The 15256-nt window shown below is 39.8% G+C and overlaps 1 protein-coding gene across 5 annotated transcripts in view; it reads right to left on the bottom strand.

Moving 5' to 3' along the window:
* Nucleotides 1-316: 316 nt before the first annotated feature.
* amot (angiomotin) overlaps nucleotides 317-15256 on the bottom strand; it is an 83621-nt gene continuing 68681 nt past the window's right edge. For all 5 annotated transcript variants that reach the window (XM_076750245.1, XM_076750248.1, XM_076750249.1 and 2 more), the window contains one exon: nucleotides 317-3003. In XM_076750245.1, coding sequence (XP_076606360.1) covers nucleotides 2870-3003 — 134 coding nt within the window. In that variant the 3' untranslated portion in view covers nucleotides 317-2869. The remainder of the gene's footprint in view (nucleotides 3004-15256) is intronic.

Genomic DNA, 15256 nt, shown 5'->3' with positions numbered 1-15256 from the left:
CCTACAGATCCTCTCCAATTACAACATTGTTTAGCTAACTGTTCTTTGGTCCAACATTTTTGGTTTTCAGCTGACATCTTTACAACAACCGTGCAGGGAATGTAATTTAACTACATATGTCATTTAAAAAGAAAAACTCATTTATTTTGACTTCGTGGCTTGATTTAATTGTGGAACTGTGAATTGTGGAAACAGGTTGAACCAGCAACACCTGTCACCACCATAAAATAACTCATAGGTAGTTTATGTACCCTCCACTGAGCTGTACAAAAAAAACCAAAAAAAAAACACATTACATGTCAAGATCTTGAAATGATTGGAGACTCTAGTCTCTGTTAAGAATCCGAAATTCTTATCACATATTGCAACAAGATTCTTGAAACCAGCAGACTGACCTCACCCCACCTGAGGATTATTTCACCTGATTTCATGACTGAACATATGATGTCTTTTTAAGATGGAACTTTTCACGGGAATTTTAATGTGTCAGTACCAATCCATTCTGTTACCTTTGGTCAAAAGCCAAGAGATGTCGAGCTTAGAGGCTATCTGTATAATCAAATGGAAATCCACAGTCAACACCCAACACTCCACAATGCATAGTGTAAAGTATTGCCAAATTGTCTTAGCCTTATAGCCAAAATGATGCTTAATAGAGTGATGGCAGAGCTGCCTAAATTTCATGATCATGTCCATACCTTTGAAGCTGGTGTTATGTAAAATTAAACATCAAGCCAGTCACATGGTGTCTGCAAATATTCTTCATGGTTTGTATAACACACAAGTCACATGGATGGAAGGTACAGTAATAAGTGCCTCAAATTGTGTGTATGTCAATTATATGACAAAGATAATCCCCTCCATCTAGTTCTTTGATCATGTAAAATGCTGAATGAGAGTGTCTGTTATTTGAGAGTGACCCAAACCACTGGGGTCATGCAGACAGCTAGCAAAACTGTCAGAATCTCTCTCCCCTCTCGTCGCCGAGGTCTAACAAAAAGTTGTACAGTTGACACCATGTTCTCAAAACACAAAAGAATGCCCTTCATGGCACAGGCACGGTCAGCCACTAGCCTGTTGGAACTATCACAACCTGCACAAGTGTACTAATCCACAGAAGTTTCATTAAAAACTTGTAAGGATTGTGCATGGTTACTGACCCAAGCAGCACTTTGACTTCAGGTGGACAAAGTTTCAAGAGGAAATCTGATAATGCTTTTGAAATTGTTGTAACCTTTTTGCTATCCAAATGAAATGTTTTTCTGAAAATGTTTTCAAAATGGCACACAATGTCTGTGTGGTTCATACAAGTATACTTTCAAATGCATATCTGACAGGAAAATTATCATTTGTTGCCATTGAGAGCACATGGGTACACTGTTAAATCTGCTGCCAGTTTCTGTCGTACTCAAGGAGGACAACAGAAGAGTGAGTCAGTGATTGCAAAACTGGTTAGGGCTATGTCCAATGGATGACAGAAAAGAGAAAGCTCATCAGATTGAGCAGTTTTACTCAGAAAGATTTGTCTGCCTGAAGTCAATGTGTCACAAAGGTCCCCAATGTTAAGTTATCTCTAACTCGTGACAATTGCGCCAATACTGAACAGAGCTACTGAGAAGCCTGTTACTTTGCAAATCTTTCTACAGCACACAGTTACACAAGCCATTACAGTACATATACAATGTAACTACCCTATCATTTCTGATTATCTAGGTGCCATGTCTAACTACAGTAAACAAAAAAAATACATGACATAAATATAATATCTAATGTCAGACATCTTGAAGTAATAAGTAGAATTAATGAAAAAAATAAGCAGCGCAATAAATGCAACAAAAAAGGTAGTCAATATATTTGGTCCGATGGAACTAACCAGCTTTGAGAAACACTGTACAGGAGAGTTATCTATCACCTGCCTAAGTAACAAGCTGCTTCCGCTAAATCCTTGTAGCAAGGGCAGTTTTTTCATCATTAATTATTAGCTTTAATGTTGGAAAGGAAAAAAAATGCTATGTGCAAAGCTTCATGATTGTAATCAAATGTACTGAAATGTCATTGGTGCTGCAGTTAGTAATGTGGTCACTATTCATCTGTACACACAGTAAGAATGACCCCCCCCCCCAGTAAAAAGTAGTGCATTTAAACAAAGCTTTAGTCGCTGCCCCTGCAAGTTATACAACAGTGACAAGAAGTAAAATCCTTCACCTTAAATGGAAAAAGTTACAAACACATTTGTGTACATGGATATGCATAGTCTGTGTTGAATTTTAATAGGTTTTGGCTTCCATCTTTACGCACTCCTTTTTATATTTTTCCTTCTCATTAACAAATTAATTCAATTTGATTTTGTCTAACCTATCCAGCTTGTTATCTTCTATTCAACTTCAAACATCCATTGCCAAGTTAAATCACCATCACTATGAACAAAAAATTTCCAAGGCATCCCACAAAGTTGCATCAGAAAAATATATGAGGCTATGAACTTTGATATTTTTAAGTTCCAGTCAATACTGCATATTAATGCACGCATTTAAGAAAACTGCAAAAAGCTGAGATGAGACAAAAAAGGGGCACCAAACTACTGCTTTCTGCTTCTTATTTCTGGGCTTTCCTAAGATGACAGCGAACAGTGATTCAGCGAATTAATGAAGGAAATGTCTAAAAACTCCAGTCAAGCTGAAGTGTTTAAATGAATGCATATGTAAACATAAGAGTATGAATATGTCTCTTGGTGTACATCAAACACAGACTGAGCTACAGGTTTTGAAGATGACCTGGGATGATTTACGTTTCTGTTGTTGTGCTTGTCTGATGGAGCTTCCATCCAAACATTTGCGTGGATGGGGTTGGTGGTGGTCGCAGTTATGGGTCAGATGAGGATCTCCACCATGTCGTTGTCCACTTCCTGTTGGGTGAGTGATGCTGGAGGAGGAGCCACTTGCTGTGGATTGGACTGGGTGGGGAGCCTCCGCTCCAAGGTGCTGCTGTGAAACACTGGTACATCTACACAGAGAAGACAAAAAAAAAAAAAGATCAGTCAGGATTTCTGACGATCCAGTCTCTCTGCTTCATAAGTTGTATCTGCTATACAGAATAGTAGGAAAGAAAACATTCATATCCAAAATCATTTTCTATTTATTATGAAGTCCACTACATTTACTGTCCGCTAAAACAATGCAGACAAACTAGTTCATGCATTTGTTATTTCCAGGCTGGATTATTCAATTTCTTACTATCAGGCTGCCAAAATTTGTTGCTATATACTCTCCAGCTGATCCAGAATGCTGCAGCACGCAGCACAACAAAAACAAGGAAAAGAGATCATATTTCTCCAATATTAGCCATTCTCCTGACTAACAAAGCCCTAAATGCTCAGACATCATCTTACCATAAAGAGCTCATAGCTATTACCCCACTAGAACACTGCGTTTCCAGAAGGCAGACTTAGTTATGGTTTCTAAAGTCTCCAAAAGCAGAATGGGAGCCAGAGCCTTTGGCTATCAAGCTCCTCTCCTGTGGAATGATCTTCCAGTCCGGGAGGCAGACACTGTCTCTTAGGGCTAGATCAGGCTTGCCTTGGACCAGGCCTTAGTTGTGCTTCTATAGGATTAGACTCGGGGGACTTCCAATCATACACCAAGCCCCTCTGTTCTTCTCTCCCTCTCCATCTGTATGCTGTTATGTCCTACCAAGGCATGTTACTAATTTAGCCTCTTCCCTGGAGTATTTGTGCTTTCTCATCTTGCAGGTATGGATAGTGGTTTAACCTGGATTGTGGATTATAGCTACGTCCACTGCCATGGCCCTTCCTGACAGCCACTGCAACTGCTACTATATACTTCCATTATTATTAGATCCATAGTGCTGTATTACATACAAATGCTGTCTGTTTACTAATATGTACATATATCTCATACATAAATATATCATATATGTATATACCATGCTGTATATACTACACATACTTAAGAGTCTATTATTAGAGCTGTCACTATTGATGTTACTGCATTTCTGTCCACCCCCTGACCCCTCCCTCTATTGCCCTCTCTCTCTCTCTCTCTCTGATGGCTGGGATTGAACATTGTCCGTGAGTGCTTTGCTGTTTGCCCCAGTATGTGATGTGTCTGTCAGGAACACAGTTCGGGTACTTGTGATTTGATTATTAGGAAATTTCTCTCTGCTGACAAGTCCCCAAAAATCACTGTCCCTTGATCTGGCTTTTAGCTCTGTCATTTTACAAATCAACCTTCTCTATATCAACTCCATCTGGCAAAGCAAATTCTTTGGAATTGTGCTGCTACCAATTATCAATGGGCAGGAATGGGTTGGAGGAGAATGCAACAATATCTTGCATGACGTCTAACTCACCAATAAATGCTGACTGAGCACTGTTACCAATTTGTCCAGATGAGCATAGTATTGCCCAGGGTGAAAAGCATCCTTGTCCTTGGCCTGTAAAATGTCCCCAAGGTTAAGAAAGCCCATCAGCCTCCCATTCTTGAGATGTGTGGTCCAAACACTGAACTTGGCCTTGAATGCATTCATTGCGTTTATCATGTGGGGCAGATCTTGGTCTTTTCCCTGAAGCTTGTTGAGTACATTCAGTTTTTGCCTTTAGGTCTGTCAGAGAAACCAGGTCCAGTAGTCATACATCATCTGACACATCCTTGTGCTTCTTGTTCGTTGTTGGCAGAAAAGCCTTCGTCTTAGGCAGCAAGTCAACAAATTGCTGAAGCAATTTTCTATGATTCAACTACTGGACATCAGTATAATGAAGTAAGTATCATCAAGCTCATCCAATGACGCAGAAATAACTGGTGCTGAAGCACTTTTGCTCGAATCAATTTGACCACCAGCATCATTACACAAGAAGAATCCATGGCCTTCCCAGCAAATTCTCCTTTGCTGCAGAATTTTGGAAAGCCATTCTGACAAATACTGTACATCAAGCTGAGCTACAATCATCACATCGAGGAACTCATCAAATTGTAATTTCACAAAGTGACAAGTTGTTTTAGCATACCAACTTTAAAGGCAGGGACAGCAAACCCCCTGAACTGTCTCAGTATATAAACAAATGAAGTGTATGATGTTCTTCTAAAGCATGGATAACTTTTCTGTTGCATTTGACATATTGTTGATAATTTGGGGATGTTTCATGAGTGTAGGCTCTTGTTTCAAGCTTAATGACATATTTAAAAAAATATTTTGAATTGCTGTCTGTTTTTTTCTTAACCTCAACCATATGTATAAAAGTTACTTGACATTAATATGTGTATGATAGTTTCATCATGTCCTCACACCTATTATTGTAGCGTAGATGGATTCTTTAAATTGTTAATGTTTATATGTTTCTCCATAAAATTACGCACAGCAATTAATCACAGCTTGTAGTAAGAGGAAAGGTAGGATTGAGATGCCAAAACTCACACAGGCCACCCTCTGAGGGCTTGTGTCTATGTGAGTAGGTGGGACCCTCTGTATTCCTCAGAGTTCTCAAGTTCAAGTTCTCCTCTTGTTCAACTCCAAAGGACACAAGGACAACTCAAATTTCCAACTCAATCAACATTTTTTCTTCCAACTTTTGTTCTGTGATTGGTTGGCTTCATCAGTTGATTGGTCAGTACAGTAAATTAGGTTATAGACCTTTAAAGACAGAAAACAAAGTTAACATTTTGAATTAAACATTTTTAAATGAATCTTAAATTAAATGCTAATATTTTAATTCAACATCATGGTTACATGAATTACATTAAACATGAATTGAAACATGATTACATGGATTACATTAAATTAATTAACCACTTAAGCCTTTTAAATGGAAATAAAGAAAAATCTTAAGAAAAACTAGCTGATCTACAAGCTTGTAGATTGGCTCTTAAACATTTAATTTCATGAAATTCCCCACATTTTTAGTACAGTTTTAACATATAACAGAATTTTAACATTTTTAACTTTGTATCATCCTTTTGTATTTTATACTTTTCATTTGTCAAACTCCAAATGAAATATCACTTAGTGCAAACTCATTCATCAAAAGTCAATGCTGCAATGTGTTCCTTAACCAACCAATCTACACAGCAGTTAAACATGAACTTGACCACATTAAGCAGCATTTCAAACAACATGAAAGTACATAAAATATTTCATCGACCACTGGCGTCTTTGGACTGAACCCATGAGTGAACTTGTTGCTCCTTCTCTCTGAAGTCTGTTTGTTTGAATGCCTGAGGATCTCCATTCCTTCGCAGGTGCCCCAAATCAGTGACAATGACTGATCAGGTAATGAGTAGCTGGTTTGCTGCTGCTGGTGCACTCTGGGAAGTGTAGTTCTTTGAGCAGAGTAGTGTTAAATATATGGAAAGCTCCATTCCTGTGATTCAGCTCAACACCTCCTACTTGAGCTCCTGGTTTTTCAAACCCAGAGAGGTCACACAAATCCTTCACACCTCTCCAGCTGATTTCATAGGCCACTCCTCCACTGGCCACTTCAGGAACTCTGGTACATTTTGCCATGTGGAATTTTCCTTCAAATCTTCAGAAGTGCCCCCTCTCGTTATGATGCCAGCTATGTTCAGATCTCCACAGATCCACCACTAGTCTTGCACTGGTCCAGCCTTCTCGATTTCACTCACTCTATTTGCAAAGAAGGTTTTGTACCCATAACTGTCTCTTGGATTGGCCCCCAGGACCGTTTGACTGTCAAGTAGATGGATCCATCTCTCAATCTTCATCTGAGTGTGCTTTTCCACATATTTCCTAATCCTTGCTGCAAAGACCGCACCACAGATCTCAGCTTTTACAGCTTGTCCATTCTGATCCAGGGGTGTCAGCTTGGCTTTTGATTCCACAAATCGAACTTCAGGGCCTTGACTTGTGTCCCATCTTAAGTACAATTAATCACAGTTCCATAGGTTTTGTCGATTCCATCAGAGAATGTGATGCCCCAATGTTTTCCTTTCCAGTCAGCTGGTGTGAGGCTCCTGTGGAATTTCACCTGTCCAAGCTGCACATATTCTTCAAGAAGCTGTATGGCTTCTTCTCTGAGGCTTTCTGACAAAGGTTGGTCCCAGGTTTCTTGGGTTAGCTTACCACACCCTCCCTCTTGGAACGCTTTTCTAACAAGAATTGCTCCCTTCTGCTTGGCAGGTGTAACTAGGCCAATTGGGTCGTACAGCCCAGCTACTTGGCTTAGGAGAGCTCTCCTACTCAGTGGGTTAGGTGTTTCAGTTCTCACCTCCTCTTTGAGAAGATCTTTTCCAACTCTCATCATCATCTTTCTTTTGCAAAAGTTAACTGAGGTTAACATGTAGAGCTTGTCTTCATCCATTTGGTAGCCGACGCCCAGGGCTTTGTTGTCTTTGTCCCTCATTTGATTTGGAAGAATTAAGGTTTTACCTTGTTTCCTTTTTAGGACCTCTGTCTCCATCCCTTGCCTCACACTTTGCCCTGACCGGACCCATGGTTTGAGGAAAAACCTCCAGCTCTCAAGATCTCTTCAACTCTTTCTGTGATTTTGTCAAGTCTATTTAGGTCATTGTGGGAGGTTAAGAGGTCATTCAACTGTCCTCTTCAATGACTCTACGTTCATCCTCCAAGTGAACAAAGTTGGGCAGGCTTGCCGTTTCCCTCATAGCCAACTGAGCAATGCAACCAGCAGGTCTGTCCCCGATGTTGACTCTGGTAAATGCATATTCACTCATCTCTTCATCTGGGCTGTCCCTCCAGAGGAGTCTGTGAAGATGCATCTCATGCTCCTCCAGTCATACAGAGTTGTACATCTTTTTGATGTCTCCTAGGGCTGCATGAGTCCCTTCTCTGAACCTCAGAAGAACAGCTCTGATAGGGTTGAGAACATCTGGTCCCTTCAGAAGAAGATCATTCATGCTCATGCCTTTGTATTTCTGGCGACTATTCCACACAAGACAAACTGGTGTTGTCACTGAATGAGGGTTTGGCGCCACCAGGTGGCTTAAATACCACACTGGTCCATTCCACTTGTGAGTTTCATGGCTGCACTTCGTTCGACCATTTCATGGATCTGGTTAGCATATGCAACTCTCCAATCTGGCTCTCTGCTCAGCTGCTTTTCCATCCTCAAGAAACAAGCCTGGACTGCACCTTTATTGTTAGGGAGAGCGGCTGGATCTACAGTCCAAGGATACTTTGCATCCCAGTGTGGAGATGGTGTGTGAGCATCCCCCTTCTTGTAGGTGAGGCCTCCTTTAATTATCTCAAGCTCCCTCTCTTCTGCCAGAGTCATTTCTTTTCCTCCTGGAGGACAGTTTCCACACCTGCATCCTCCACATCTTGGCTCACATGCAGCTCCGATGCTATCCCAGTGCCACCACTCAAGGAACTCACGGTTACTGGCAGCTGCAAATTTGGTCTGAGCCACATCCTCCTGCTGTAACTGGGCTGTGTCAGTTGTTGGAATTCTGATTTCTTGATATTTGACAGCTGCTATCCTCATGGAGTGAGCAAAGTGTGTTCTGGACTCATATGCTGCCACCTCCACTTCTTCAAACAAGTCGGGATGTGCTCCACCCACCGTCTTCCCCAATGGACTCTCCCACAAGACAAGGTCTCCAATGGCTCTTTCCTTCTGGGGAGCGAGTCTTCCCTCTCAGTGGCTAATGAGGAGTTCAACCTCTTCTGGCCTTTCCAATTCTTCAAGTTCAACTTCTGAGAAGAATTTTTTCAACTTCTCAGGTTCAATTACTTGATGCACTTTGGCGATTTCATCCAAGCCATAACAGACCAATTCATGAACTCTCTCTGTTTCTTTAGGAGTCTTGACTCTGACTTTCAGGAGATACCTTTGTGTTTTCACCTTTATGGTCATTCCACCAACCCCATACACAACTAAGTTTATGTTCTCATTTCTTAACCTCAGTCTTTCAGCAGCCTTGTGGGTAATGCAGTTTGTGTCTGAAGCAAGATTAATTAAAGTCCCAATTGTCTGCCCTGCATTTGCAGTGATTTTCATCAACATCATGATGACAGGAATTTCAGAGAGCCCATTTCTCTGCAGTAACTCAGACTGGCCTGAAGCATCAGGTGTCACTGTGGTTTTGTTGGTGAAAGCCTTTCTGCATTGATCTGCCATTTCTGGGGAAAGTTCGGACGAGATCTCCTGTTGTTCCTCCGTTAGTTTGCTTTCACCTTTGCTGTCTTTTCCACTCTTTCCCTCTTCACCTCTTTTGACTTCTCCTTTTGGGCAGAGGAAAAAATGGTGGTCTTGGGCCACTGCCTCTTCTTTTACAGTCTTTATTTCTGCATAGGAAAGTATCTCTGCAGTATCCATCTTCATCATGGCACCCTTGACATTTTCTGCATGCTCCTAGCTTTTTCAACACAGCTTTCTTTTCAGGTAACTTCAGTCTTTTGAATTTTCTACTATTCTATTTTTTTGTTGTGCCCACTGTCACAGACACCACATACCTCATCAGGCTCCCCTTTCTTTGTGGTTCTTGTTGAGGTAATCTTTCTCTCATATTTTTTTGTCTGAATAATCAGATTTCTCCATCTTCTTCACAGTTTTGAGCTGTTCGAGTCTCTCTAGTATTTCTTCTTGATTTTTCAGGAACGTCAAGAGCATGTCAAAGTGGTTGTGTGATGTGACATTGTTTCTGGGTTCAATCATGAACATCCACCAGTCTCTTTTAATGAAGTCAGGCAACTTACTTTCAGTGGATTTAATTACCAGTGGGTTCTTTAAGGCTCCAGAGTTTCCTAACTCTGTGAGATCTGCCAGGGCCTTCTTCACTGACTGTATGAGGTCAATGACCTTTCTTGGCTGGATCCCCTTCACATATGGCATCTTCTCCAGCTCTTCAAGGATTTCCACAGTGATGGTTGAGTTGTTGCCATATCTATTCTCCAGGACTCTGAACTTGTCATTGGCAGTGGTGTAGGTTGAAAGTCTGAGGTCTTTTGAGATTTTGTCATTCACCCTCTCCAAGAGTTGAATTTTCTTAACTTCAATTGATCCAGATGGCTCCCCCTGCTTTTGCAGGCTTTCCCAGTCTTTCCTCCATTGGTGATATTCTCTCTTGCTTCCACTGAAGATAGGTAGAGTGGTTGGCTTGATTCTCACTATTGGTGTGGGTGTTGTCAGTTGGGGTAGTAGTTTCATTCCTGTGCCTTGCTCAGCGATCGCCCATGCAGTCATAAATTCAGCTTTCCTTAATTCAAGTCTGTAGTTGGATGCTCTTAAGTCCTTGACTCTTCCATCCAATTCATCCTTTGATTCCGCAGGGATCCATCTCTCCCATGTTGACATTGCTGAGATGACCTCTTTTATTCTCTTGTCCAAGAGAGCGAGGTGCACTTCACAGCCCTCTAAATTGGCACTTTCCACAGGTACATTAGTCGCTCTATCATTGGCTTTTTCTGCTTCCAGGATTGCCACATCAACTTCACTTGACCTCTGGTTTGTTTGCACAATGTCTCTTATTTCTGCCAACTCTGTCTCACCTTCTTTTACAGATCTATCAATGTCGGCCTCTTGCTGTTCATCAAGACCTGCTTCTTAATCCTCAGTTTTAATGTCAGCCTCCAGTCCAATCCTATAGTCATCACTGGCATTGGGCATCTTTCTGAAACAGTCTGAGAGCTTAGTGAAATCCTCCTTTAACTTCACTTGAAGCATGCTGCTTGCTCCTCTTGAAATAAAGTTGGTTAGTCTGGTGAAGCTGCTTTTTTGCAGTGGTCCTCTCCTTTTTGAGCTGCTGGACCGACTTCCCCAGGCCATCTTCTGCCATCTTGACTTCCCCCACATCAACAGCTTATTTCTGGATCTGAAGCCATTTATCCTCAGGTCCAGGCTGCTCCGCATGGTTTATAACTGTCAAGTTCTCCTCTTGTTCAACTCCAGAGGACACAAGGACAACTCAAATTTCCAACTCAATCAACTTTATTTTTTCTTCCAACTTTTGTTCTGTGATTGGTTGGCTTCATCAGTTGATTGGTCAGTACAGTAAATTAGGTTCTAAACCTAAACAGAGAAAACAATGTTAACATTTTGAATTAAACATTTTTAAATGAATCTTGAATTAAATGCTAATATTTTCATTCAACATCATGATGACATGAATTACATTAAACATGAATTGAAACATGATTACATGGATTACATTAAATTAATTAACCATTTAAGCCTTTTAAATGGAAATAAATCTTAGAAGAAAAATCTTAAGAAAAACTAGTTGATCTACAAGCTTGTAGATTGGCTCTTAAACATTTAATTTCATGAATTTCCCCACATTTTTAGTAGAGTTTTAACATTTAACAGAATTTTAACATTTAACTTTGTATCATCCTTTTGTATTTTATACTTTTCATTTTTCAAACTCCAGATAAAATATCACTTAGTGCAAACTCATTCATCAAAAGTCAATGCTGCAATATGTTCCTTAACCAACCAATCTACACAGCAGTTAAACATGAACTTGACCACATTAAGCAGCATTTCAAACAACATGAAAGTACATAAAATATTTCACCAACCATTGGCATCTTTGGACTGAACCCATGAGTGAACTTGTTGCCCCTTCTCTCTGAAGTCTGTTTGTTTGAATGCCTGAGGATCTCCATTCCTTCTCACGTGCCCCAAATCAGTGACAGTGACTGATCAGGTAATGAGTAGCTGGTTTGCTGCTGCTGGTGCACTCTGGGAAGTGTAGTTCTTTGAGCAGAGTAGTGTTAAATATATGGAAAGTTCCATTCCTGTGATTCAGCTCAACAAACATCCCAATGAGGATGTATGTACTGATGCTATTTTACTCATTTATTTTGCTTTGCATATACTGTAAGTGTACCTTTACATGTATAAAAGTATATACCATATACACAGTATATGTGTAACACAGTCTACAATTCATTTAGTTTAAAGATTGGCTTGTTATTCATACTGGTGTTTTGCTATCCTTGAGCAGCTGAAAAGGCTAACCTTTAAACAATGAAAAATTTAACTTGTAATAAACTCTATTAATTCTTTAAGAAAGAAATTGGAACAAAAGAAAAGAATTAGAACGAGACAGTTCTAGAGGCAAGAGGGTGAAGTTCCGTACCTCTGACACCGCACACTGCCTCCCTCTATAGGGACAAGTTGTGTCTTCAATTTGTGCCTCATCTGTTTAAGTTATTGACTTCAAAGCCCCTCCCCTTTTCCCTGGTCAGACCAACTCGCTTCAATGGAGAAGAGATCAACTGAATCTTGAGCCACACAAAGCGTGCTTAAGACAAAAATGTGGTATGTTGCTGCATTCACTACCTCAGGTTGTTCAATCATATATTGGTTGATTATTCATTGCTGCAATCTTTGTATTTTCATTATTTTGCCCATTATTGGTGACATTTATTTCATTGTATCATTATTGTTTTATTAATTCTGTGAGTATGTAGTATTTTTTCTGTCATGTATTTTTTTACTAATGATAGTAGAACTGTGACTATAAATCTGCTAATTCCTTTGCAGGCAAAACATGCTATGCTATGATATTATTAATGAAAAAATTTAGAGGAGGATATAATAACCGAAGTGAGAACCATCTGGAGAAGTCCTACAAAATGTATCTAAATCAGGCACTCACAGTAGTCAACCTTAAGACAGCAGCATTAAACTTTAACCTTGTGTATTTATTTATTACATTGTTGCGCTTCCAAACTTAATACAATATGTCCTCACTACAATATACCACAATACTCAACAATATATTTATTACACTTTTTGGTGGGAAAGGAGCAAAGAAGGAGGCAGTCCTACAAATGAAATTTTGTGACTTTCTGAGTGAGTGATAGAGTTACACCATTGGTCGGTCAAGTGCTGACGTTTGCCCATTGGCCGTTGCTCTTTCAAAATGACTATGCGTAAATATTAGTTATTTTAACCTCATGTGCCAGATGGTTTACACTGGACCATCTGTCACCCTTGGAAACTGCTTGGAGAAGGGCAGGCACTTTCAAAAATATTTGGCAGGTGACTGGATGAACCATCTCTCTATCAGTGTCACTCCAACCATTCAGATCAACAAACCATATGATGTCATGGTAGCACTCTTGTCAAAAGGGAGAAGAGTGAAAACATCTTTTCCATTGAGAAAATCATTCAGTGGTGTTCTTTGTTCTTTTTTCAATGAAGAGATACTCTCCAGTTCTGATTTAACTTATGCTATAGAGGCATCCACACTAACCTCTTTGAACATGAAATGAACATTTCTCTCGTTGTCATCACTAATACACACTAATAGCTGCTAGTAGAACAACATGGTTGTTTGCCTTGTTTGCTAGCTACCTGATGTCAATTTGTTGACTTTAGTTTCAGTTGGAGTTTTTAATAGTTTTTATAGGACTCTGACCTGTCATAATGTCCAGTGAATATAATTTAGTGAGATGTGAAAATATTCTGGCTCAACGTGCTGTTTATCCCACACTGTTTCTCTGATGTCCACCCTTTCTCTTGCGGCTTCCATGATTACCAGAGTGGTGACTGTTGTAAGAAAAAAAAAAGTATGGTGAGTTTGCCAAATTAATATTTTTCCTGTCGAGTTTGATTTAAGTGTCTTTTACAATGCTAACATTGCTGTTTGTGGCTTTGGCAAGAACGATATAGTGATGGTTTCTGCTTTAACATATATGGATGTATACATAGTTGAGTTTTTTATTCTTTATCCTGTATCCTCTTTATCTTGACCCTTCTATGCCACTGTTTTTGTCTATCTTTCAATACTTTGCTGGCTGTAACAACTTAATTTCCCTGGGGTGGGATCAATAAAGTTTTATCTATCTTATCGTAAAACAAAAGGTATTTCTCTGTAGGGATTCTTTCAGTAATATTGTCAGACACTTATTATATCAATTTGAGCCTGTCAGTGGCACAAACGAACACTTCCAGTGGACATACACTGACGGTGCGCAAACACCTGGAGGGATCAGCAGCTGCAGACCAAAAACTGCTGGTGGAAAATAGGGTCCACAATCAGATAATATTTGACTGGAATTCTTCCCATGTCATTTGGGACATTGAAACCTCCAGCACAGTGCATGTCATCTGTCATTAAAAATGTAAATGTAGGTCAAGCTGAAACATGTGAACAATTCAACAATGCAGTATAGACATTATATTCGAATAATAGTAATAAACAAATAGTATGTCTCTTGTTGTGTTGTTTTTTTTTCGTCTTATGGACGTAATGTACAAAAATAGATATTTCAGTGGTTTGAACCAATGTGACAGGGTTTTATTTCTGGCTGAATATGTTTTTTGCAGATGCCTGCAGACGATCTTGATAGTGCTATAGGGTTCCTGTGTATGACACTCAACTCTATGGGGCAAGATACTGAACCTCACAATGCCCCCGATGTGTGCGTGTGTATGATAACACTCCTGCTGTACAAATGTGTGTGAATGGGTGAATGCAAACTTTGAGTAGTCATCAGACCAGAAAAGCACTATATGAACACAGTCCATTTACCATTTAAAAGAAAAGAATAAAACAAAGGAAGTTAGCTCCATGGTATGACCCCCTTACCTGTAAATTAAAGCAAACATTTCAAAAACGTGAAAGGAAATGGTATTCCGCCAGTATGGAAGAATTTCATTTACCCTGGCAAAATAGTCTTAAAGCATACAGGAAGGCCCTCTTCAATGCCAGGGCAGCGTATTACTCATTATTAATAAAGGAAAAAAAACAACAAACGAAGGTTGTTTTCAGCACTCAGCAGTAATTATTTCAGTAATGACTGAAATTTCACCAGAAAATACATGACTCAACATTAAAAGTTGCTTGACTGTACAACTGTTGTTCGTGATTTATAATGTTCAGTGATGGAGTGAGCAAAGATAACTGCTGAATAACGTTGGGATGATCATAACTAGCTTGATGAGGTCTGCATTAACCTTGACTGGCTGGTGACTGATTTTTATGTTTCCAGCAGCAGGGAGTACTTGCTTAGGACACAGATAGGTGGGTGGAACCCTTTAATGGAAGGCCTCAAACGTGAATCCCTCCGGCTCTATGACTCTATGACTCTATGACTCAGGACGGTTGTTAAGTATAATTTGGATTCCAAATTCAGGCCAGGTGGGGAAACAAGGGGAATAACTCCTGTTGCAAGTCAAAAACCAAAACCAAAGTGCTTCCATGCTTAAACAACAAATTCCAATAATATGATACATGCAATTTTTTATATGCTGACACTTCATGGGACTGGATTGCTCATCTAAATCCTATAGTACTAATTCATTAAGCAT

The sequence above is a fragment of the Chaetodon auriga genome, chromosome 15 (assembly GCF_051107435.1).
Source record: "Chaetodon auriga isolate fChaAug3 chromosome 15, fChaAug3.hap1, whole genome shotgun sequence".
Classification (NCBI taxonomy): Eukaryota; Metazoa; Chordata; class Actinopteri; order Chaetodontiformes; family Chaetodontidae; genus Chaetodon; species Chaetodon auriga.
This window is presented reverse-complemented; position numbering and strand designations above follow the sequence as displayed.